General features: G+C 44.4%; 1 protein-coding gene across 1 annotated transcript in view; it reads right to left on the reverse strand.

The window, feature by feature from the left end:
- Positions 1-20,280, reverse strand: part of LOC138503896 (mucin-2-like) — a 577,632-nt gene extending 557,352 nt beyond the window's left edge. Inside the window, exon 1 of the mRNA XM_069623967.1 lies at positions 20,077-20,280. Within this exon, the coding sequence (XP_069480068.1) occupies positions 20,077-20,137 (61 nt within the window). The 5' untranslated portion in view covers positions 20,138-20,280. The remainder of the gene's footprint in view (positions 1-20,076) is intronic.
- Positions 20,281-26,930: the final 6,650 nt, after the last annotated feature.

The following is a 26,930-nucleotide window of genomic DNA, read 5'->3' on the forward strand; positions in this document are numbered from 1 at the left end:
GACCTGCATGCTTGCTGCCATGGAGGAGCAGACCAGGGCTTTGCGTGGTCTGCCCCCCCATATCACGCCCACCTTCTAATGTACCACCAGAGGGTGATGACAGCAACGGCAGTTCTCCCACTGTAGCGTAGCCGTGCAGGCCATGAGCCCATGGAGGTTTTTTTTGTTTTCTCAACATCCACGCATGTACCTCGTCCCTCCTGGGTGCCCCCCCCCTGGTCCACACATGGCCGTTTTCTATTTTATTTTTTTAAAATATTTTTTTTACAGTGAGTTGCTTTGTGTGGCTCCTGTAGGCATCCACTGTGTATTCTAGCTGGGCACATGCAGGCTTGTCCTGTCTTTGGGTTAGAAACTTAGGTTCCTGACACACACACCACTCCTGCTTCCCCTTTCCATGGGCTCGCAAAGGGTGTGGCCAAGTGACAGTAACTTACACAGTGACATTGGGCTCCCATAGGTTGTGTGGACAGTCTGTAGTCAAAACTGTGTATACATCCCTAGTGGGTATTGTTGTTGAAATCTCCACTGCATGGTGGATTTATGTATGGTTCTACATCCATTACTTTTTCCTTATATATATGTACCTTCTTCATGTCTTAACAAGCCCGTCTACTTTGCAGATGCAGTTCATGTTGTATGCAGTACACTGAAACATTTGCCTACCATCAACACTCTGCAGTTGGAAGGGGTCAATGTGCTGCCTTAGTCAGGTTGTGACACTTGCACTACTTTAATTTTTTATTCTCATATATTGCCACTGTTTGATCATGTACTGATGTTTCTCTTGCTGGTAAGTATTTGTTCATGTGTGTTGTTTTTTTATTCATTATTGAGAGCAAACTGTCTGTGGCCTGTTTCAATTTGGGACAGTGCACTTTGTGACACTTGCGTCATGTGTTGTGCATTCATTTGGTTGCTTTCACATTGCATGCCATGCCATGGTGTGTTGGGTAGGTGAGATGGGGAGGGGTTGGGTGACATTTTGATGTGGTATTTTGCAAGGGGGTAGTCCGTCATGCTGCATGATTGTGTGCCCTTTTCTGACACAGCATTGGGTGTCTTTGTGTAGCTAGGGATGCACACAATGTAGCTCTTCCAGGTGAACAATCTCAGGCTGGTATGGTTGTGACAGTTGACTGTCCCTTTGTCATCATCATTGATTGTGAGCTGGTGTGTGCCAGGCCTGTGTGCACTCTGCAGGGGTGGGATTTTAGGTGAAGTAATTTACCACAAGCTGGGTACGGGCTGCCTCACCACGTGCCCTTTCACCTCCCATGCACAGCGGCCGTGCATGTGGTTGGGGATGTGGGGGCACCACCATGTCCACCGCCACGCCCCACCGGGTTGCAACATTGTGCAGGACACATGCTGCCACTACGATCCTGCACACTCCTGGGGGCGCATATAGCAGCTGCCCACCAGAGCAGTCAAGGGAGCGAAAGTGTGACTTGAGCACTCTGAATGTGCGCTCCACTATGCCCCGGGTTGCAATATGGGCTGTGCTGTATCTTACCTCAGGTGGTGTGGTTCCAAATTGGCATCATCATGTAGGTGCTCAGAGGGTAGGGACTGTCCCCTGGGGAGGTGATAATGGTTGTCATTAGTGGGGTTTTCACATTTCTCAGTCTCTGACATGCATGCATGTGCAGAGGCATTTATACTCAACAATTAGCCATGTGTCGCCATGCCGCCCAGCTTCCAGGTCCCGGTTTAGGGTTGACATTCTGAATATGAAACTATCATGGCTGGACCCTGGATAGTTGGCATATACTGAGGTGATGATTCCCTTTGCATCACATACAACCTGCACGATGATGGAATGCCAGTGCTTGCGGTTTCAATAGATATGCTCAGTGGCCCTGGGAGGACGTAGAGCCACATGGGTGCAAGCAATAGCACCTAGCACTTTGTGGAAGTGTGCGACCCTGTAAAAGTCCTGGGTGACAGCCTGCCTTTCTGCAGGTGTTCTGGGCATGTATATGTGCCTGCGGACTGAGGGGCGTGCAGTCATGATGGCCAACACCTGGTGTAGGCAGCGTTACTGCGTGGCCTGTGACACACCCCCCACTATGGCACTTGTCCACTGAAATTACCCAGTAGCCAAGAAGTGCAGTACATTGAGCACCTTTTCCAAGGGGCTCAGTGCTTGGGAGCACAGGGTGGGTGATGTGAGGTCATCCTCCCACTCCCTGACCAGTTCTGGGATTATGTGTGGTTGAAACCTGTACCTCCCATACACCTGGTCATCAGGCATCCCAAAAAGGCTGGTCCTGGGTAAACCTGGGTAACAAAATGCAGGGCCTGGCTATCCTCCTCCTCCTGCGGTGTCCCACGACCACTGCTGCGAGGAACGGTATATTTATCGTACCGTCTGAGCTTGTTTGTTGTTTGCGCGCACTTTTATGCTGCGCGGGGCCGCTTACGCCTGCTTCCTGCTGGCGTACGTGTTTCCGGATTAGCGCGTCTCTTTTGGCGCATGGCTTTCCCCTGTTCGATTCCATGAATACGTGTTGCTAGCCCGCGTGTGGGCGTTGCGAAGATTTACCTCCTGTACTTCCCCCGTAACGCCCACATTTTCATGCGTTGTTCCCCATTCCGCATGTTACGCCCCATGTTCTGCCCACTTTTCTACACAATGTGCGCTTTCCCTGTGCGCGTAGCATACGCTGTTTAGTGACGTGTGCGCCCGCATGCACCAACCACGGATTTGGCGCACATCCCAGGTTTTAATAGCGCCGCGCATTCCATGAATCGATGAACGGCTGCGTGCGTGGCTTTGGCACGCGTGCGCTGCGATTTTCACGCGTGCGCTCCCCTTTTCGGCGCACATTTATTCCATGAATTACCCTGATAGCCTCCACCCCAGCTGCCCAAACTCGTGAAAGGCTGAACGAGCAATGGATACCTAATTTGTCTCCAGTCTATCAATGACTGAATGACTGAAAAAGGCAAAGCGATTGTCTTTTACTGAAGAGCAAACTCCCAGTCAAATGTCGAAGTACAAGAATGAACGAAAGAGAAAATACTTATTAGCCCCTGGAGTGGGGAAGCCAACCAATCAGGTTGCTCTCATCGCGAGCTGAATCCCACGATCCAAACCCATGTTGCGATCAGCCAGAAGGCTGCTCCCCTGCCCGTCATCTTCCCCTCTGGTCGCCATTTCCTCCCCTCCCCAACCACCTACCCCACTTACCTGATTACTTTGGCGGCAGTGCAACCGCTGCTGCTCCACCCTACCCGGCTCCCATTGAGATGGAAGAGGGACTCTGCATGAAGCTCCACCTTCCAGCTCCATGGAGGCCATATTAGGTAAATATTTTATCTCAATAAATGCTCTCAGCACCCTGTGTTTCAGAATTGAAAACGGGTGGTGCTAAAACACCCAACCCGGCCCGCTGGATCTGGTGGTAACAACGCCAGGGATCATTATGAAGACCCTCACTGCGCTCAGGCCTGTAACTTCAGCCCTGGGCCGTTACCACCAGATCGGGTGTTGTTGCTATAGTATATAGTGGAGGACGTGAAGCAGATCTACTCCAAAGTCAATAGTATGCTGACAGCAAACCGAGAGACACCTCTTGAATCCCAAATAGCCAGACCGAGAAACCCCAACACATCTACTCCTCTCTGAATGTAATACAAAAGTCTTTTCAGTTTGACCTTATCTCTTTGCAGGAAATCTACACATCAGTCAAGCAATTAGATCACAGGCAGCAAATAAGAGCAAAGAATACATTCATGCTGTTTGAGCCTTTTTAAATCCAATGAATAGGTGTTGGGGCCATTGCTTTTGAACATATATTACTACATTTTGCTGGCTGAGAGAACAATGGTAAGTCAAATAAAAACCTTACAAGTACCCATTCGTAAAACACTGATAGTAGTGAAAACTACTGGGCTAGATTTATTTCATTTCTGGATGCTTAAACCAAATACTTTGGCAACATGTTGGACAATCGAGCATCGCGCATGATATCTACCAGATACTCATACATTGGATGTCCAATATGATGTCGGTCAGCTTTAGGGGACAACAGATAAGCTGGACATAAAGATTAAATACAGAAGAACAAGATGAACCCAGTGGAACACCAGATTTTAGGTAAAGAAGGAAAAGAATTTAAAATGTGGGAGTGCCACTTGATGGTGGTTAGTGAAGGAAGAAGTGATCCAGTTTTAGCTGACCCGTGTATCACTGTTGCAGTTATACAGTTAATTACGATGGGATTAGCACCCATGTATAATGTGGCAAAATGGAAGGGTACAAAAGGGACAGGTCCAGTAGACATGTCCCTGTCTGAGGACAGTCTAGCATCATCCTGCACGGCTTTGAGGATGTATTCTTTTCCTCTGCTTCAGAGAAATTCCGCCTGACAAGCGTGTAGACTCATGTAGAAAGGTTGAAACTGCACCCAATAATTAAATGGATATTGAAGTGTGCACTTCACCAAACAGTCAGTGATAACCCCACGATGGATAATGTAGAGCTAAGGGATACCATTAATAGTTTGATGTAATCTGCACTACATCAAACAACCAGTGGGTGTCTTTATAATTAAAGCAGTATTTTTCATGGTATTGATTTTGAAATGATCACCTGTGCCTTATTTAGCAGTTGACGCATGCAGAGAATGTGAAGCTATGCACATAGAATTACATTGAAATTGAAGAGTGCAGTTCACCAAATAGCCAACAAATGTCCCCTTGATGGATAAAATGTAGCCATTGAATACAGTTAAAATTGTGTTGTTAAGCTGCAGTTTATCAAACAAAGAAAAAGCCAGAAACAACACAGTCTTCAGCTGATGTAAAAGCAGCAGGACAAAGGTCTATTACCCTCAGACTGCAGAAGGCAAAAACCTAGCAAAGAAAACGAACTATACCTTATTGTAGTCCGTGCTTGAACAGAAAAAAGACTTTCACAGTCAGAAAAAATCCGAAAACAGAATAAACAATTCACTCTTGCATGGGACAAATGGTATAGTTGTCTTAACCTTGATTTATTATGCTTGTTGTTTTGAATAATATATTCAATTTGAATTGTACAGTCATTCAATGTCTAGCATTATCTTCTTTGTGAAATTAAAGTTAAGTATTTATACATTCATTTAGTGTTCAGCCTAGTCCCGACACATGTTTCCCCGCTTGATCTCTGGCGGTTCCTCAGGGGTTTGGTGGCTAGTGAATTTCAAAAAATAAAGTAGATTGCTCTCTTATTTCATAATTGAAGGTTAAACATTTGCTTCATGTTTAACATATTCATGATTCAAAATCCCGAATTGGAGTGTGGCAAAATTACTTCTGAATAGAATCGGTAATGGCACTATGTTAGGAAAGTACTAGGGCGTGTGCAGCGATCGTTTGTACAAGCGGTCCGATTGCCGTGAACAATGTGGTCCAGTTTATCAAACAACCAGCAGATTGTTGGGAAGGAAATTAGCCTTTCTAACCCCCCCTATGTGCGTTAGAGTGAGGCAAGTCTCATAGATAGACATGTGATGTACCAGGGGGGAGAGGGCTGTGCTAAGAATCCCAGCAAAAATACAACACAATATTGCATGAAGTGTAGGTGTATAGACTTAGTGTGTGCATATAAAGAGGTGCCATTTTTGTAGTTATGGTAGACACATTCAGTTCTGCATGGATGCGCGGTAAACGCAGGCCCGGCGGAGAAACCTGAACAGGCCCAAAAACTGAGGGCAGATATACCTGCATTGCTAATTCCCACAGAAACTTCCATTTGTTCCTTAACTGTTACAATTACTCATTATCCCAGAGAGGAACATGCCCTACAAGGCCATGAGACAGCACCAGGCTCTATGTGGCTCGCATTCATCATAGCCTGGCCACCAGCAAACTTCCAATCCCCACCCAACCCACCAGGAGTAATAGCACCCACCCACCACCGACCCAAACCAAGACCCCTGAATTTCGTGAAAGTAGGTGACCTCAGACCACCAACCATAGACCCAGTGGTAGTAAAAGATCTAAAATGAACACAGCCGTTAACCTTATCCCAGAATGACACCCTTTGCCATACAAGGTACAGGGAGGAATACATTATAGTCCAAAGCGAAGGTGAAAGCCTTGGGTGCGGATAGTGCGATATGAACTGAGAAAGAATGTGGGGGTCAGAATGATCATGTTCCTCCTCCTGTGCCAGTCCCCAAGTTTCCCAGGTGCATGCCATAATGATGTAATAGTATTATTCTATAATAGTAACTCCGTGATAGCAACATGTGAAAAGCCTGACCGTCAGTCCCTGGAGAGATGAGCCCAGCTGACCATACGTGGCAGAAGACAGCTAGCCGAGACTGGAGCCAATCGCAGCCCGGCATCCCCTATGGAGCAGGCCCATGCTTATGGTCTCACCAACCAGCCATGCAGATTTTTACTGTACAATGATGACGCTGTGATGTCTTATATGCCTCTGCTTGTACTAATTCGGCCAGAAAGCTCACGAGCAGCAGAGTTCTTTGCTTGCATTCTTATTTTTGTATGATTCAAACGTGTTATCCTTGCAAAAAGTCTCTGGGCCTTTTTTCCCTGGTGGGTTGTCATTTTTCTGGCATGAGCGTACAGGGGCGTGCCTTCAAGAGTTCCACACAAAGGACAAGCAGAATATTTTGATGCACACCATGCAGAATGCTAATCGTGTGGCTAGTGCCCAATAGCACAGTTTGTAGCAACCTTTCAAAGGGACAAGTTGCAACACCCTGCCAATCCTAGCAGACAGAACTAACACTGCAGGTGCTCATCACGGTGAGTGTCTGTAACTACAGAGCATTGTTAAATAGTAGATCAGTGATTACAAGTGATTCCGCGTTTTTCTTTAAAATGTACCACAGGCTCACGGCATCTTGTGGTAATATGATATTGTGATGGGAGGTTCTAGTCATTGCCACTTGACCATAGGTAAGCTCATGTGTGGTGGTGTTGCCAGATGTGTATTATGTCATTGCAGGTCCCTTAGAGGGGCAACAACGTTTTTTTAACTGAATTTGATAGGTTTTTATTAGTGCACCTTAACCATAACATCACTTTAACAAAGTGTTTTCATTGAATATATATGTGTGTTTGTGGGTGTGTGTATAACCTGCACTGAGAAGACTAGGCCACATCTGGGTGCAGTTAGAACAATGGCTAACGATCAAGAACAGGAGCAAAGGTCTACGAAATAGATGCGTTTTAAGGTCTAGTGAAAATAACTAAAAAATCTCATAGATGAATTTGAAGAGGCAGGGATTTTTAAAATGCGAACGGGGGCCACAAACCGCAGTGCAAAGAGTTCTTTTGCAGTGCAAGTGACTATGCTCTGCAAAAATTACACTTCACATCTCTCTGTAAATTTGTTCCAGTTCAACGTGTTTGTTGGCAGTACAAAGTCACTTTGCACAACGCTAAACGTTCCATGAATTAGGCCCTTAACTCTATCACTCATCACCATATTGGTCGAACAGCACTGACACTAGTCTATAGAGTGGCATATTGTGCTGCCACCAGGGGTATTTAGGATGGGGATAATTCATATAAGATGGCAATACTCACATGCAGGAGGCAGCATCTGGCATTTTATAGCAGCATGTGGAAATGTGCTGCATATGATGACTATAGAGGGCATGTGATGCTTTAACTGTGACTGGGTGGCAGCGATTTGTAATGTTGCTGCTGTAACGGTCTATGAAGGCACAGCTCTAGGCCTCTGTTGGTTCTTCTGGATGTATCCCTGCAATATCATGACTTGACATCATGACACGCAATACCATACCATGCAATGTGGGGCATGTAATATAAAATTCAATGTCAAGCTCTATTCGACACATGTCAATAAAGCACTGCATACAACATGATAGTGAAAACAATATACAAATATGTTCCACCCAGAGTATACACGTGAGAGCATAGCACTATGCAAAATTTGTATTTAAAAATATCCCAATTGTATCAAATATGATAACAAATGTCCCTTAACAACAGCAAAAGGGAGATTACAAAAATCGAGTAGTAACAGCATTAGACCATTTAATTCTACAAGGCTAGGCTCTGTGAATATAAGTAGCCACGCCTAAGGCCATCTTGATGTCTGTCGTAGAGCTACACACGTTTAGGGCATCACTAACACAACTAACACAGAAGCATTGTATTCATGGGATCATTAATGGGATCAAATAAGCAGCTCACAGATCTTTAAGTAAAGGCCAGAAAAATATAAAATGGTAAAAAGTCTTGATCATGCCATAACAGCACAGACATAATCCATTGAAAGTCGCATTCCACCTTTTCTTTATACAGCCTATAGATAGAGTAAAGGTCCAAAAGGTTTGAAGTTGTGTTCGGGATAGCCGGTCCCCTGCGCACAATATTGGATTATAATATTGCCTGCAGCCTGGCATATGGTTTGTCAGAGAACCAAAACTCCAAGGTTCCCTAGACGTTAGGTACTAGATGGGGTGACAAACCTTGTTGAGTGTGGGCGCTGGCAGTTGGTGGTTGTCCAGTTTCAATGAGGTTATCTTTGTACTGAGTTTAGATAGTTTGTTAAAAGTAGAGACACATCAATCCTGAGTTGTTTTTGTACATTTTTTTTAATGTACTTAAGAACATATGACAATGCCTGGCAACATGAGCGTGTGAGGTGTGGGATAACACGGAGAGCAACATCCCATGCTACGCGCTACTACCAGCACGAGCTTCTCAACGAGACATATGGAGCACCCTGACCCAATTGGGTCCATTCCAGACTTTGGCAACCTGTGAATGACTGGACAGCCATCCGAAAAACACCCAGACCTTCACCACTGGGTCTGTGGTATGAGGTAGATGGGGTGACACATCCCCAAATCGACCTAAACGCTGATCTCATGCAAGACAGAGTCAACCATCTGGTCCTGAAGAAGATGACAAATTAAGGACGTCATCGAAACCGGTCAACCCCTCCTAACAGGATATCCCAAAGATTATGCAGGGATACCAATTGGAAATGATTCTCCAACTCCTCTGTTTCATTTACATGGACATTGGCCTTTGAACACCAAAAGCAACCTGTGGTCCGTATAACATTTTTAACGATGAGACCCCCCGGGGGCTGGACTACTGAACTCATCCAGCCTCACTTAATCCCAGGCCCTATCTAAGAGGGCTTTTTACTATTGCACCTTGATGTCTGTAACGTCTGTCTGTACGTTATTTTAAATAGCAAGTAGTCAACAACTTAGGGCCCACACACTTCCCTGAAGTTCGAATTAAAATCAGAGGGGTCTAAAAGGCCCCCACAAATAGTTTCTCACAGAAATGTGGCCCTAGTGATTGTGACACTGCTCAAGCCCCAGACCCGCACGTCACCCCTCCCCTAGGGACAGGCACCTCACCTTAGTTGAGGGCCCTCTCTCCAAAGACTCTTTCTTGAGGTAACACACTCATTGCTAAGTATCAAGCAATCCCACTTTAATAGAATGGGCTCCCAGAAGTTGATATAACTGCACCAAGGCAAAGGGGGATGAACCTTCTGGTTAAGAACATCAGTAAGGTTTTCACAAAACGTGGATGAAGATGGAGAAGACCAATTGTAGCCCAGAATAACAGCGATTGAAGTATTAATTCTTGATTAACACTATTCCAATTGAATTCCGTTTTTAGAGAGGTGGTCTGGGTCCTCTGCAAACATAATTTATTATTGAGGAATCTAGTCTCTATTCTGGATAAGTTATGGTTTTTAAAGTAGCCGCACAATTCAGCACAGTACAGGAGGCCTATTTTTCCCTGCCATTATATACTTGGAGAGATGGACAACCAGCACCATTACCACAAACTCTGGCAAATTTAACAATAGCATTACTTGATCTACCAAGTGTGGCTTTATCTATTTGACCAACCCAGGAGCATTTACTAATGAATCTAATACCTAAATAATCATACTCATACACCTGCACAAGGAAAGTGTAACTACAATGATTTGCAGCCTTGACACTTATTTTCTAGGATGACGGAAGACCATGGTCTTGGTTTTGGTCATATTGATTTCTAGTCCATTCTCCTCACAGAATTTATAAAAAAGATCCCACTACTTGAGTAGTCAAGATGCCGTCATAGAAATTAATAGTGCATGATGTTCGAACAAAAGAAGCAAGATCCTGTCATGACCTAGTAGGGGTGCATCAACATTCGCACTGTCCAGCAATTCAAAGAGAGCATTTATGAATAGACAGAACAAAGTTGTTTCCAGGATGCATCCCTTTTGGGTCCACTTCAGGATGGGAAAAAATGGAGTCAGGACTCCTGCCAGGGACCACCTGACAGCAGCATTATTATTTCTATACAAGGCTATGATTGCTTTTACCAAAGACAGTGGAGTGTAGATAGTTACCAATCTCTGCCATAGTCTACTGTGGGGAACACTGCTGAATGCAGTTCACAAAGCAGACATAAAGGTTGGGCTTCTTAGAGTAATATAATTTAGCACTAACAGATAGAATCTAAATCATTGATCGGTGGTGTTAAGGCCATGTTGTAAACCAGCCTGGTGATGATTGATCGGTTTGCATGATTTAATCCAGGTTAATAGTCGGCCTAACAGCACATTGGCATAGATTTTACCTTCTGTGTCGAGTAAAGAGATAGGCCTACAGTTTTTCAAATCATTTCTATCGTCTTTTTTGTACACAGATATTATTTCTGCCTTTGTCCAAGAATTAGGCACTACAGCAGAACATGCTAACAGGTTAAACAAACTTAATAAGGTAGGTGCCCAAAGGATGATTTCGCTTTTGAAAGAGTCAATGGGTATCTTGTCAGGGTCCGCTGCTTTGCTAAACATTTGGGCGTAAATTGCCTACTGAACTTCATTCAATGTAAATTGCAAGATGATACACGGTGCACTGTCAGCCTTTAGGGGCACAATGATATTGTTGGTGAATTGTGGGCGATTGTCTTCATATAAGAAACGAAACCAATCATCCTTCCTAATGTTAACTCCAAGTTCATTATGATGACCAGTTTCACCTTTAGATATTATTCTCCACAATGTCCTGGAATCTTTATTGTTCACAGCCTCAAGGAGGATATTCAATGTGTTTTGTACAAAGCATTTCTTTTTTGCCTGAATTATAGTATTGTAGGCCTGTATCAGCATACTAATCCATTACTTCTCCCAACCAATATGGATGGGTGATAAACTCTCTCCAGGAAAGGTAGAATACATTTGTACAGTTCTATGGATAGAAGGCCCATTTCCAGGTTTCCTGGTCACAGACATTATTTCTAACATCGCTTATTGTTTCTGTACAATTGAAGAAGGGAATCAGAGGTTCTAGGGATAGAGGTCGACGGTCACATTCAATGTGGTTAATTGTCCTCAAATTATCTCACATACGGCCAGTTGTGGGATTTGATTAGAATGTAATCGATATGGGAACTATTTTTACCAGCAGCATATGTGGGAATCACGGGTTCGTCTCCCTCAACTCTGCCATTGCAGACCCTCAACTCCAGGCTGCATAAAATGCATGCTCTCTCTATGGCGTGTCTATTCAAATGTTTACGTTTAGTGGAATATAGATCTGGGATGGACTACGTAACATCCTCATCTTCCATAATTTGAGTCATGATTTCAATTGGCTCAAATAAGTTGAGGTAGTCTAGTTACATAATATGCAAATCCTTGTAGGTCTTAGATCTAGCACGAATTGGAGTGACCATACTGGCTGTCTGATTGACCCTGTTACAAATATTCAAGTTTCTTACCCTTGGGAATAATAAATAGTGCCTGTAAATCTGGTGAGCAAAATCATGAGCAATTATTCAGGCATCAAAGGAAGCACTCAGCCATGTTATCATTCCCCCGCCAGGTCTTCGATCGAGTGCCATTCACAGCAGAAATAGCAAAGCTTAAATATCCTTGAAAATACAAGTTGGAAAGGCACTATGTTTCTTGAAAACAAACCAGGTCGTATTACCAAATAAGGTCCCACTAAACCTCATCAAGTAGGTTTTCCTGAATGCCAGCTATGTTGCAGGATAGAATATTCAGGCTAGTCAAGCTAGTCAATGAGGAGGGACAAGGAAATTAGAGTGGAGTCACAGAAGTAATCAAATTACGCTTCACTACTTGCAATACAGACCACTGTAGAACATTTGGTTGGTAACTAAAATAGTATTTTGTTTGCTATGGTAGCTATTTGTTCTTTATTGATATTTGCAACATCTGGAATGTTGCGTCAAGGCATGTAATCTGGGTCAAAGTTCATAATTCCTACAATATCCCTATTTTTGAAATTTTAAAAATCCAAACATGTAAGACACTGTTTGTCCAGGAGCTGTGATGATGTGAGGAACTGCCCTCTGGCAAGAATAGAGAAGCTCTAGCTTTTTCAATTATTATTAATTAATGAAATGAAGGGGGTAAATCCATCTCAGAAATGGTGATCTGCTAATCAGTTCCTTGTTTCATAAATCCTGCTGAATCAGCATCTTTATTTGCAGCACCTGCTCTCCAGTGGTACAGAGCAGGTTCAGACATCAGAGTTGCCCATTTGACAGCTGCCTTGACAACCAATTCACTTCAGCACAGAAGCTTCATGTAAAGTCTGCAGATATGTTCCAAAACAACCTTGTCATAAGGCTTCCTGAGTTGGAGAGCACAAGAGATGGGTCTTGCTGGTGGCTTCCTGTCCTAACCCGAAGCTCCCTGAGATGCCTGCTCTTGTGAGAGAGGGATCAGATGCAATTGAGGTCACTATAGATTTAGTACCAGGCTCAGTGATCTCAGGGTTTCCTACAGCACAGAAAAAGAGCTGAGTTGGTGGACAGGGAAGTTTCAGACCTAAAAGGCATACCAAACTGAATGAGTTGCCTTCAGTTGGAGTACCAGAAGTTTGCCACAAACAGAGTAACTGTGCCACCCTGGCAGGTCTTTGGAAGCAGACCAGAGAGCAAGTGTAGGGCAGAGGGCCTGAGCGACTCCCACAAGGGGAACAGGTGCAGAGCGCAAGACATGGCCTATTCCAAAAACAAGACAAATCCTCGGCTGGGTAGCGTGAGAGACCGGTTTCACTGGCAACTCCCAGTTCAGTCCTGAAGTCCACTGAGTCACCTACTCTTGTGAAAGAAGGTTCTGCGAATTGACAATTCAGTGATCTCAGGGTTGCCTACTGGCATAGCAAAGGAGCCTGTGAGGGCGAGGAGACAAGTTTAAAATCTGAAGGGCCTGCCATAACTAAAATAATTGTTTTCAGCTGGAGTAACAGGTCAGGTTGATGTTTGCCAGGAACAGGGGAATGTCCAACTGATAAGTCTGTTGAGGCAGACAGGGGAGCAGGTGCACAGCAGAGGCCCTTAACTATTCCAAAAAGGGGACCAGGCAAAGAGTGAAAGCCCTGCAATATTTAAAAACCAGGAACTGGTGTAAGGTGAAAGCCCTGACCATTTCAAAGTCAAGGATCCCAAGAATTCTGAGGCATGGGACAGCCAGGAATTGGTTGTTCAACCAGACCACAGGGGTTTCCTACCAGACTTGACTTCTGAGACACTTGCTGGTCACTTAAATGTGATCGGGACATCTGCAAGCTTGTCAGATCATTTTTACAAATGCAAACCGAGCACTCTGTCCAGTCTTGCCTAGGCACTGGCAAGCCAGGATAGATACACCAGACCCCCTTAAATACACTACCTGTGTCTGGGTGGTCTTGTGAAATGAAAATAAACTTCTCCCAGGTGGGATCCCCTTTTGAAATCAGAGCCCACAGGGAACCTCAGGACATATTTATAGCTGTGCAGACACGACAGATAAATCATCATGCCTCTGCCTGCCAGACACATATCCAGCGTAACAAAGCTTGTTTGAGCAGTACATCAGTTCTAAAACTCCCAGACTATAGGAAAGGAAAACTTTCATTGGAGTCGACTCAGCAAAACAGATCTTAAAAGTTGCTGATAAGCCCATTGACTAACTTCACAGGCAGCTGATGGGGTCTGAGAAAAAATGGGTGATAGTTGAGAAGAATGCAGAACTTGGGCATTGGGCAATATCTCTACAGAGATGTAAAATGGACATGCTGCCTAAGCCAGGATCTAATAATTATAGTGCAGATGGCCACGAGATATTTCTGACATTGAGGATGAGCCTGACACTTAGAAGGTTGGGTCTCAACTTTTTTGTCTAGGGATTTGTGAGCAATTGCCACCTGGTAAGGATGTAGATGCTGTAACTTTTTTATTATTATTTAATCAAATAATGAGGGTAGTTCAATCTCAGTAATGGTGATCTGATAATCAGATCCCCCTTTCATAAGCTACTTGGAAAAGCATAGTGTAGATTGTCTCGGGAGGATAGCTCAGGGGCAACGTGTTCGCCTTGGAAGCAAGACGACACGGAGCAACACACGTTCGATCCCCGGGTCCGCGCTTAGAAACCTCTGGGTATTAAGCGCGTTATAAATAACCTATCATATCATATCATAGTACCCTGCTGAATCAGCATCATGCTCTGCAGCATCCTCTCCTCCCCATTGTCACAGAGCATGTCCTGAGGTCACAGGAGTCCCCTTGATAGCTGCTGTGACAGCAAAGTCACTTTAGAACAGAGGCTGCATTTAAAGTCTGTACCTTTGTTCCAAAACCACATAGTCATGAGGATTACTATTCTCCTGTCATTTTAATCTTTAAACATAAAGTCATGCCTGAGTTTAGGGTATGGTGGATAGTAATTCACATAACTATAAGAAGCCACATCGGATTGATATCATACATGTATTAGCATTGAAAGCTAGGCCAGCTGTGGAAGAATTGTGTGCATTCTTGTCAGACAGCCTGGCACTGCCACAGCAGGGTCTCATTCCTTTCTGCCTCCTCCACTTCCTTTAGGCAAATACCACTTGTCTCAAGGCCAGGGATGGGACCCCTTAAAGCAGGATTGTTTTAGTCCAATCACCTGTAGGCTTTTGAATGTAAAAGAGGGTGTTTCCCACTCCTTCTTTGATTCACTTTTGGAATTCATGAATTTAAAGAAGACATAATTTGGACATCTTTTGGGCGAGTTGATCTTTACAAAGCCATCAGCCATTGAGGGGAGGAAGGAGAAGTCCAAGACAGAGGTAAGCACTGCTTCCTACCACTCCCAGGGCACATTGGGCGTAACTCTTGCCGATGACAAGGATCCATCACTCTCCACCAAACCCCCCTAAGCAGGGAGAACAGAAACTGAATGGACTCATCCTGTCCTAAAGCCCCTGGAGTGGGTCTCAAAGCATCTGAAAGACACGGTATGCCAAAGCTCCCTGTTTACCAGAATCAATCCAGTTGAACCACATTTGAGCCATGATCACTACACTTGAACTAGAGGTGCTCACAGTGCTGCTTTTGGCACACCATCAAATGTTGAACTACCTCTGCATTTCACCTGTCAAACCAGCTCACCACTGCATCATGCCAAGGGGAGCACTTCACCAGTTCTTCTTGAACAACCTGCTTGCCGCTGATAACTTACTCGCACTGCTGCCTCTTTGAACCCTGCATCGGATCACCAAGGTCATGGCATCAAACTGGCGGACCTCATCTTGAACCGCTGGAGAATCGCGTCACACACCAACCTGAACCAGCAGTTACCAATTCCTCTGCCTCTACCTATAGACATGGATTTTGTACCCTGGCCTGCTCTCACTAGACTGTGACCAGAAAAGGAGCCGTAGTGATTGCTGAATGGTATTACAAACTAAGGAGTGAATACTATATTCCTAGCTCTCAAGTGAGCTTTATTTTGTGTGTACAACCATCATTTGATTCATATAATAATGATTCTCCATAATTCATCACATTATTCATTCACTATAAAGCATGTCCTCAAAATACTAAAGGCACACAAGCAGTCCAACATCAGAGGAACATCATTGAATCTTTTAATGGTGTCAATCAATGAAGAGTAGTTACACCACGGACAGCCTGAGTACTATAGCAGGGACAATCCAATACAGGTCAGATTTATTGATGTCTCATTTGCACATTCACCTTTTACTTCTCTATTAATGTAACGTGAGCAGCCAGGTGTGGAAGCAGGAATGTTGATATCGACAATGACCGTGCTGTCCTACTTTTGGTGCCTCTGTAGAGAGGCCCATTTTGCGTCAAAACCTTATATCTTCTCTGACCACCGTCAATACATGGAAGTGACCCCACCAAACATGATTTTGAATCTGGATGAGTGGGTATAGAGGAGGGTGGGACCTGAGGCAGGGAGAGCATGTGATTATTGGAAGTGCTAGTCCCATGTAGATTTCAGTTGCAGGGACTATGGGCATTCCCACTTCAGTGTGTCTGGAAGAGCCCCAGGCAAACAGCAACTACAGTGGGACTGAACAGCCTTTGTTCTACCACTGCCTGGCATGGGCTCTGGTTGGAGCTCTTTTGCAGCAAAGGTGGGGTTGCAGGTTTTTGTGTCTGAGAATGTCAGAACTTGTACTTGTTAGAGGCGCTGTAATGACTGAAGAATTATAATTGTACTCAGGTTATGGAATCCATGCATATATTGCTGGGCAAATGCATGGTGCTTTACAGAGGCAATAAAGGCATACATTAAAGTGTTTTGTGGTGGCTATGATAGCACATATTGTTGGCCACATGCATCATGAAAATGCTGTATAGGCCACCTATTTTTTGTTGGTCTGTACCAAGCAACCATCATGATTGTGTTTACAGTGGTGATACTGGCCTATATTTGGGGAATGGTAGCATGAAAGGAGATTTTACAGGCACATTTTGACATATATTGTGGGCACAAGCCACCATGAATATGTGCCTTATAGTGGTCATGCTAAAACATACTGTGGGATCAACTTCATGAGAGTGTTTAAAGAGGCAATGCTGGCATATATTGTTGGCCCCATGCTTCTTTAAAATGTTGTAAATGCTCATGTGTGCTATTGGTGTGGTGGCATCTTTCGATTCTTTTTTTCACTTGTTACCCTAAAGAGCAAATTATAAATTGTATGGCTTCTTACCCAATGTTCCTAAAAAAAACTCCATACCCAGCAGCATGCCCCCTCAAATCAACCCCATGCTCTCAAGCACACACCAACCCCTTGAGGCATGTGCCATCCACCCTACACACAGCAGCCCGCCACTTTGACACTCTCACACCAAACCTGTTCAGCCTGCCCCACCTCTACACACCAACTCTGTGACTTGTCCCAGTTCGAACCTCAGCAAAGCCTGATGGTGCTGTTTTGTCCAGCACAATACACCCACATATCCACCCAGTCATATCCATTCACACAATGACAATCTACAATCCATCTAAACAAGCACGTTCATCAGTCCATCCATCCTCCAATCACGAAATCAAAATCACCCCTCTTTCCATCCATCCATAAATAAAACGAAAACCTATCAAAAACTAGGCGCATTGACTTTGCCAATGCTTGTGATATGTGTACCATGTGCGTTTTCTTATGTGACCCTATTTTATCTTATTCTATCCAATCTAATGTATTCTGAGTTCTGAATAGCAGAGGCCACCGCCTGTAGAACTTAAATAATATAAATGATAACAATGATTTATAAATGTGCACTTCAGAATATAGAGTACTGTATTATATGGAGTCGTGTGTTTATGAAGCTGTCTGTATTTTTTCAAAATAACGCCTTTTGAGGGACTGACTAAATGATCATGTTGGACACGCGATCTGCAAGATTTGATTGCTAATCTCTGAATTACATTCTGCAAAACCACGTTCTCAAGATGAAGGTTAATGGGTAGCAAAGAGCAGAACATGGAAAGTACTCATGTGGTCTGATAAGGCAGTAGTATGCAACATTAGGTTCTCCAGATGATTGTAACTAGAACTCCATCATATCTAGCCCGCAAAGACAATGGTGAGGGTTCATGGGAGTGGTAGTACAAAATATCTTGAGAAGTGATGTAGCAGGCACCTCCGTTAAGGAAAGGGAGAACTTCCGTCCACAAAAGAGAGGCCAACTGAAATCCTCAGGACTAACTTTCCATGAAATTAACTTGCAGCCAAACAAGTAGCAGGACTGTTACTTACAGGTGGGGCTTCGAAGCACTACGGTCCAACTCCGCAGACAGTACTCTGAAGGATTACATGTAAAACATGTGGTTAGCTGGAGCCCCGACCTTTCAGGGGGGCTATTATACAAAGATGGAAATGTGAGCGTAGAAACCTGGCCTGGCACCCGTTCCAAGCCTTCAGTACTGAGGCACTAACATGCATTTTCCATGACATTGTTCATCATTTGCATGGCGGAGTGCAAAAGGTGAGGGCAAAAGGTAGTTTCCAAGCTTGGGTGCCCTCATCTTTTGCACTCCACTCTGCAAAGTAAAATCTGCCTGCCAGGTACGCCTGGCAGGCAGCGTTTACAATGGCTCCCTATGGAGTCTGCCTGCTTTTTGCTGGAGCTTAAAGCTGGCGGACTCAATAGGCATCCCCAGCATTTGCACCGGAGTGAAAATGCATGCCAAGTGCAAATGCCAGGGCATTTGTATGGCGGAAGGATGTGAGCGGCTGAACCGCTGGTTGTGTTCTGCCACTCCTCTCAGCCAAACAAATTACTCAAAATGAGCCGTGACATGAATGAAAGGTGCCACATTTTGCCCCCTGCCTTTTGCACTTGGCCGTGCAAATTTAAAGAATTTGGCAATAGGGATCTGGCTACACCTGAGTGCAAACATGCCAGATCCCTGCCACCAAATTATATGGAGCTTCAAAATAAATCTATTAAACCACAGCAGGAGCATCCATTCCCTACTCTTGCTTTTAATGGGGAAGCGAAGTATAGATTTCTTCCTTCTTTTTTGACACATAGGTACGCTGTGTTTACAGTGGCTGCAAGAATCAATAATACATTCAGGAAATGAGCACTATAAAATGCACAAAATAATGTTGCTTAAATGTCGATGTTTCACTAAATGTTGCAGGAAAGGGAACAGAGCACGATATTAACTATTCAACCACCCCTAGGCATAGTTAGCAAATAGGTTTCATGTTGTCCTTTTCAGAAATGAGGGCTTGTCCAGAAGGCCCAGCGCCAGAGCAATACCTAGGATGACTACCTCACACAGGGTGGACAGCTGCAGCATCAGGAAACACATTGGTCATTCAGGGTCAAGAGGCTTGGAGCCTAGATAATTCACTAGGAACGTTCCTCAGAGCTGTGGTTCTAAATCCAGAAAGTATTAGGACACCCCCTGGGTAATGGCATGAAACTGGGTTTGACAGTGTGGGAAAAAAACAGTGGTAAGGCAGTGGTAACTCTGGTACACTACATTACCGCTGCATTACCACACTGCTGTAATACAACTTTGGTGGTAAGGTGAAGGATTTTCCTCCACCAAAATGCTGGAGGTAAACCCTCCACCTTACTGCCAACAAATGGCAAAATCAGCAGAATTACCACCAGCGGTATTTCTGCTGAAATTTCCATGGAATCCCATGGACTCCAAATAATGAGCACTTATACCACTTACCGCCACCTATAATCCCACAGCAAATCTGCGGGACCAAGTGGTGATAACGTCAATTCTGTTTTACAGCATTTCGGCTGATTCATCACTGAAATATTGCCAAACTTGTAGTGAGGCTCTATGTTAGTATGACATTCTGGGATCGTAAGAAGTCTGCACTATTGCCTGGATGGTATTGGAACATGTAGCTAGAAGATTTGAAAGGACTCCATTTTGATGGTTGGCTTATAGAATCCCAAAGATGCAGGGGAGCTCCATTGTAAGCAAAGGAGTCCAGTGAACCGAGAATTCTGGGAGGGACTGCTCAGTTGGGTGCAAATGCAGTGCTAGATGATGGTGCTGGGAGGTAACAAGAATACTCTCTGCAAGAACATGGGTTTGTCTTGGCCATGTTTTAATTCCATAGCCCAAACCGTGGAAGTGAGGAGTCTCAAAGGCATAATCGCCCTGGCTCATACAGTGGGGACTCCATTCCTAAACTGATAGCGCTATGCCAACAAGATAAGATCTGGCAAGGCGGTACATTCATATTCCACACTTGCCAGATGAACCGCTAGATGTTCATGTAATTTTTGGGATCATGGGTCAGGCCAAGGTTATCTTACCGTTGTGGTGTGGGCTGATAGCTACTAGCACAAGAAGACATAATGGCAGCTGGGACCCCATCGTCGGGCTGTGCTTCTGGACGAGGCACACACACCTAGGGAGAGCGTGTCCTTTTTATAGACAGAAGCCTTGGCTGCTTTCCCAGATTGTGCCACACAGGATTGGGGAGAGGCGGGGAATATCTCTTCATTGGTGGAAAGAATGTCTATCGAGATTGGTTGGCAGGCAACACCTGTATGCCATTGTGATGATGGAACACTATCAATACCAATTCCTTGATGGAGAAAAGAAAGGGTTTTTGTTCGGAACTTGTTAAAACAGCAATAATATTTTCCATTGGTCAATCAGAAATGTTTGTGTTCCACACTGTAGTCGTTCAGTGCCATGTTTTTCCATTTTCTTCAGTAGGACTTTCAAGTTGCCAAGCAGAGAACTTTCTAGTTGCCAAGCAGAGACAATAAACAGTGACCAAACGTGTGTGTGTGTGTGTTCACCCACACCTTTAGTTGCGCTCTGTGACAACCAGTGCTCCAGATAAGATTTGGAAGTGGGGGTATGTTACTCCCTATTTTTTAAAGTTGTGAGTAAAATGATTTTTTAGGGAGTAAAAATGTAATTCCAATTCCCAATAGAAGTATTTTATACACGAGTAAAAATAGGTTTCAACTGGAAAACTGATTTTTTTGAGTAATGATGATTTCTTTGCACCTAGCTATGCATGCACATTACAAGACAGATGTTTACTTCTTCCAATCAGGCAGTAATAGTAGTTTCTTCCTGTTACTATGTGCAGTACGGGTCCAAAGATATCCATGAAGCTGTGTGGGTGAAAGCAGGGGCACAATGTTCCCTATGTTTGATTCCTACTTTTTGTTGGGAGTATGTTTACTCCCTATTTTTATTTTTTGGGAGAATCTGCCTATTTCTAGGGAGTACAAGTGGCTGATACACCCCTTATCCATAGGTCTGGTGACACCCACTCCACAAACTAGCCTATTATATACTTTCACATGTTAAAACCCACGACGTTAAGTGGTCTGAACTTACTTTTGCACAAATGTAATGGTTTTGTTATTTTGGAAATAATGTGAATGGACTGGTCCACAGTGTAATACACACTTCTGTAGTTCTGCTTCATGGCATCTTCTCCTCCAATAACCTTGCCCAAAGTGAACCCTGTAAAAGGGTGAATAAAAGGCAAGCCATGTGTGTAACCAGTCCTTGGTCCCTTTGGAGAGAGGTCAGTGATTAAGTGCACTTTAAGATGGTACACTGTTCTCAGCCAGAGACTGCTGGCCACTGAAAGGAGAGGCCAATGATTCAATGGGCCTCATTACACGGTAGGCGGTAAGGGGTTACCGGTACCGGTATTTAACCGGTAGCGGTAAATCCTTACCGCCTTACTACGAGGTCCCTATGCGGGTGGGGGAATTTAACGCCTGCTTTTTGCAGGCGTTAAAAAACAACCCGCAAAGGGACCCAGGGAGCTAATTACGGTACCGCAATTTGCGGTACCGTAATTAGCGCCTTCCCCATTCCCATTATGCCCTATGGGGCAAAAATGGGAATGGGGAAGGGCAATGGTGGAAGGGGGAATTACCGCCCTGCCAACCTTGGAAAGGGTAATTCCCCTTTCCACCAAGGCGGTGCCGGTATTTTACCGGCATGAACCATGGCGCTAGTAGCGCCATGGTCCTCCGCCTACAGTGTAATAAGGCCCAAGGTGTGTTAACAGTGAACTCCTCTTGTCTTAGAAAGTATTTCTCCAAAATAAATGGTATTTTCTAAGTGCCCCCACCTTGTCTCCTCTCTCAATGGTCCTCACCTCCAGAGAGAGTCTTAGAATTGACTTCCCGTGTAGTGTGAGATCAGCTTGCATTCCTTATTGTAATGTCCCTGCAGACAGTTCAATAGATGAATAGGCACAAATGCTGCACACCTGCCTCACTCCTATTCTGTGATGTCTCCAGAGAGAAATATTAAAATGGCGTGTACACAGAAATGACTGGTTTGAGTTCTCTGGTAGATGGTTTCTTTAGAGAGGTGGCAACCATTTGCTTGCTGTTGTGACCAGAACCCCTTTCTCACTATGCTCAACGAATACCTTTCTCACTATGGATCAAGGAATACCTTTGTCACTTTGGATCAAGGAACACCTTTCTCACTATGGATCAAGGAATACCTTTCCCGCTATGGATTAAGGAGCACCTTCCTCACTATGGATCAAGGAACACCATTATCACTGTGGATCAAGCAATACCTTTCTCATTGTGGATCAAGGAACACCTTTCTCACTATGGATCAAGGAACACCTTTCTCACTATGGATCAAGGAATACCTTTGTCACTTTGGATCAAGGAACACCTTTCTCACTATGGATCAAGGAATACCTTTCTCACTATGGATTAAGGAGCACCTTCCTCACTATGGATCAAGGATTACCATTATCACTGTGGATCAAGCAATACCTTTCTCATTGTGGATCAAGGAACACCTTTCTCACTATGGATCAAGGAACACCTTTGTCACTTTGGATCAAGGAACACCTTTCTCACTGTGGATCAAGGAATACCTTTCTCACTATGGATCAAGGAGCACTTTTCTCACTATGGATCAAGGAGCACTTTTCTCACTATGGATCAAGGAGCACCTTTATCACTATGGATCAAGGAACACCTTTATCACTACAGATCAAGGAACACCTTTATCACTGTGGATCAATCAATACCTTTCTCACTATGGATCAAGAAACACCTTTCTCACTGTGGATCAGGGAAGACCTTTCACTCTATGGATCACTGTTTTGTTCATTGAAATGCCAGAGAGGGAAATCCCTATGCTCCTCTCTTCTCTGGAGCTAGGAGATCCTTCATGTGCATGTGCATAATGCTCAACAAAGTGATGTGTATAGCTAGTAAACTGTACACTCTCGCTCTCTCTGTCTCCCTCACTTACTCTCTCTCTCTCTCTCTCTCTCTCTCTCTCTCTTTCTCTTTCTCTCTTTCTCCCACTCACTAAAATCCATACATGAAGAAAGCATGACTGAACAGTGGCATGTCTGTTAACTGTAATGCTTACTTGTGTCAAGGTGTAAGCCCATCGCTGAATTCATTGCTCAAGTTCTATTACAGTGGCACACCTACATCAGAAAAGATGGACGGCATAGCAAAAAGAGATGCATGATGTGGAGGAAAGGTGAGAACAAGCCCGCTTTGGGGAGGCGAGAGAGAAGAACATGAGAGACAAGGGCTGAAGTAGTAGACCCCCTTCCAAGCGATGGTGCCGTCATTGGTGAACAACAAACTCGGGAGAGACATACAAAATATCAGAGGAGCAGTGAAGAATCAAGTGTAGACAAAGGAGGGCAAATAAGACAAAGGTGGAGCACAAAAGTGATGGTGGTTAGGGGTGGTGGCAGGAGAGGGCTGCGACGGGAGAGGACAGGAAGGCAGGTGCTGTCAACAGCAGGTTGTTGTGGGATGGAGCCCTCGGAAAGAATTGGAAAGGAAGTCTGTGGGAACAGGATTATAGGGAAAGATGGTATCAGAGATCCAGTCAGGTGGGCACCTTTTGGCCCCCCTACAAAAAGAGAAGGGGACAGATGGGCCCAGAGCAAGCAGTGCTGCTTGCTGAAAGAGGAGACACCCAATGTGAGTGGCTGGCGATGTAAAGGACACCATGAAGGAAAGAAAGCTGTTAATGTTTAGAGCAAGGATGACACATGGCGCCAATTGTCCAGTAAGTTATGGTTATGTTAGATGTCTTTAGAATGTGCCTAATCAGTGAAAGAATAAGGACACTGGTTGCCCTCAGTCATAGGTGGGAATCCCCGAAGAGTGATCAAAAAGTGAATATGCTTGAATAATGGTGGCCTAGTACAGGTTACTTCTCTCACCTAAAACTCGAGAAAAGTATGAACTGGATGAGAATGGAGACTCAACTCCACTCCTTATTACTCTGGCTTTTAGTTGTCTCTTTGGCGAGGAATATCAAAGTTCAAGGTTCGGATCGATTCTGACCTTGGCCCTTACCCTTGAAAGTTGATCATACCAGAGAATGTGTGACACACTGGGGGTGCATGTGCTGGTTAGCATTTAAGTCATATGCCAACTTGCTCTGCCAAACGTATTCAGGTTTTCAGTCCTGCTGGTCTGGCAACAAATCCTATTTCTGACATTGATGGAGTCTACTGTGAACACAAATCACCATTATGTACCCTGGCTCTTTCAGATCCTGTAGGATGAATTATTCTACAATGTGTGTTTTATTTGTTCTTTGATTGATGTTTGGGTGCCATGGTGTGACAGGCAGTCTCATTGCCCAAGCACATTTTACTCAGCCAAAGTCAGCCTCTCCAGACGCGAAGAATCAATTTAAAAACAGAAAATTAATGTGTCACACTGGCACGTAAATGCTGTGGTCATGAGGTTCAAATGCCATTAAAACAAAGAAGGAACATGGAGACTGCTGATTGAAGCGATTTACCACGAATGCAATGCTTACTGATCAAACGTTGAAATTGCTGAAGTGAGAACCATAACCTGAGAAGGGGACGCCTTACCCTGAGGAAGGACTGAACAAAACACAAAAACAACTTACATTCGTGTACTTAAAATCAATGACGTGTCGGGTGACTAGGTGTCCTTGTCCATTTGGTATTCCTCCCTTGATTAGCTCTCATCTCTGTTCCCTACAAAGCCCAACAGGAGTTTGTAATTGCCCCATTTAGCCGAATATGGCCCTGAATCTAACAACGAATGGTTCTTTATTAGACATTGTTGATGACCAAGAACAGCACAGTTTCATCAAGTTATTCTTTCAAACAATGTTTTCATTTGGGCAGTCAGCCATGCACATAACCATATTTCTATTACCAATAAGAAGGAAAGGTGATTCACAGAGAGTAAGGGCTGCAGTCCTGTCCAGAAATCTAGAAGAAGGAGCAACTTTTTCTGCTTGCAATCATTATGGAGTGATATCCCTGTTGGTTCAGCACCTCCACAGGACAGAACATATTGGAATCTGCATACCCTTTACCACACTTTTGACATGATTGGTTGTCTCTAATGATTAGTCTATTGGCCATTTGGAATAGTCAAAATTCAGGACCAATTGCTAAATATCCCATATTTGGCCATGCTTTCCACACATTGTTCCACCTAAGGTGGAAGGGGAAATGACACATTAGAATGGAAGCTAGGCTCCCAAGTGATTGGTTTCTGCCAGTCGACACAGCATGAAATAGAGGCAAGGCCACTGACTGATGGGGCATTGCCAGAAGGCACATCTTCCCACCAGGGTTCAAAACAGCTCAGTCCTCCCAGGCAAGGATGTTAAAAGGGTTCCAGTGGTAGGCAGGTTCTGCATTACAAGAAAGAAACAGTGGATAGTGGCCATTCTGCAATTTGGGGTACCATGGTAGGCCCTCATATCACACAGAAATGTGCATGTCAACATTTGAAAGAAAAGTAAGTGATAGAGATAACCAACAAGCCACATCTGAAGCCAATTATTGGCATGTGAGACCAGATTAGGGTCAGGTGCTGTCAATAAGTGCTGTCAATAACATTAAAAAGGGTATGCAAGGTCAGAGCCCAAGATACACTCCATGGAGCAATATGTAAGGGCTTGATATCATCAACAGGCATCTGTAGGAGCTGAAGATGATCTTTGACAGTGATATGGAAGACTAGTGGGAATATTAGAGTAGACAGCTGGTCCAGAGGAGAAGAATGAGAAGGCAGGGTCATGTGTCAAGGACAGGACCTTCTTCCTGGCACCTCTGCAATTAGCAAAATACTAACTTTAGAAAAGCTAACCGGCAAACCAACAAATTCCTCTTCTGGCTCATTCAGGATGACATGCAAAGCAGCATCCCCACACAAACTGGCATAACCCCTTTTCAAAAAGGCTGGCTATCCCAACTTCTGAGTGCCATGGGAACATTCAGCAGGCTACTAGACTACTGCATAGCTTGTCACATCGCTCCTTCTAAATGATGTTCAGCGTGATGCTGGGTGCCCTCTGGCACTATACCCAAAGGCAACCCTTTTCTATTGCTTGCTTCCCCAATGCGCTTGGGTCACTGGTCTGCTCTCAGATAACTTTGGTCCCCCACCATGCATACCAGCATTTCTACATAAAATGCAAGCCACAAAACATCCTCAGTCTCCAGATGACCTGCCTGGTGCATCACAGACCTCTTTGCCAGCTTCCTCTGGATTGGCTTCCCCCTCCAATCAAGTCATGGACCTCTTCCTACATCTGTTGTGTCACTGACAAAGTGTTCGCTGATGTGGCTGTTTGGACCTCCTCCTAAATCTGGTGTGTCACTGACAGAGTGTTCGCTGATGTGGCTGTTTGGTTTCCCGTGGTGGGTTGGTAATTAATACATGTTATTAATTAATGTTTTATAACACACTTAACACCAGAGACCAGTCTCTCAGTGCAGGACTGGGATTCAAACTTGTGTTGCTCTGCCTTGTATTGCTTCCAAGACAAACACGTTGGCCCTCAGCAATCCTCCCTGGTGGGGAGAGGACTGGGGGTTACAGCTGGTGGGCCCAGTTCCTGGCATTAACATACCGGCCCTTTGGGTCACTGGCTTTGAGTTTAAAAAGATCTGAGCAGAAAATGTGGTGCTGCCCCTTCATAAGGTTGAGGTGATAATAAAGTCAAGAGGCCTGTCCCATTGTACCACTTCCCAGTTAAATCCCCATCATCCGTAACAGCATGGGTTTAAAACCTAAGAGCAAGCATACAATTTCTAGTAATGATACGATATGATAGTTTATATATTTAGTGCCTATACTCAATGTGTCTCAAAGCGCTTCAAGGCAAGGGAGGGAACAAA

The sequence above is a fragment of the Ambystoma mexicanum genome, chromosome 11 (assembly GCF_040938575.1).
Source record: "Ambystoma mexicanum isolate Mex_15411 chromosome 11, UKY_AmexF1_1, whole genome shotgun sequence".
NCBI lineage: Eukaryota > Metazoa > Chordata > Amphibia > Caudata > Ambystomatidae > Ambystoma > Ambystoma mexicanum.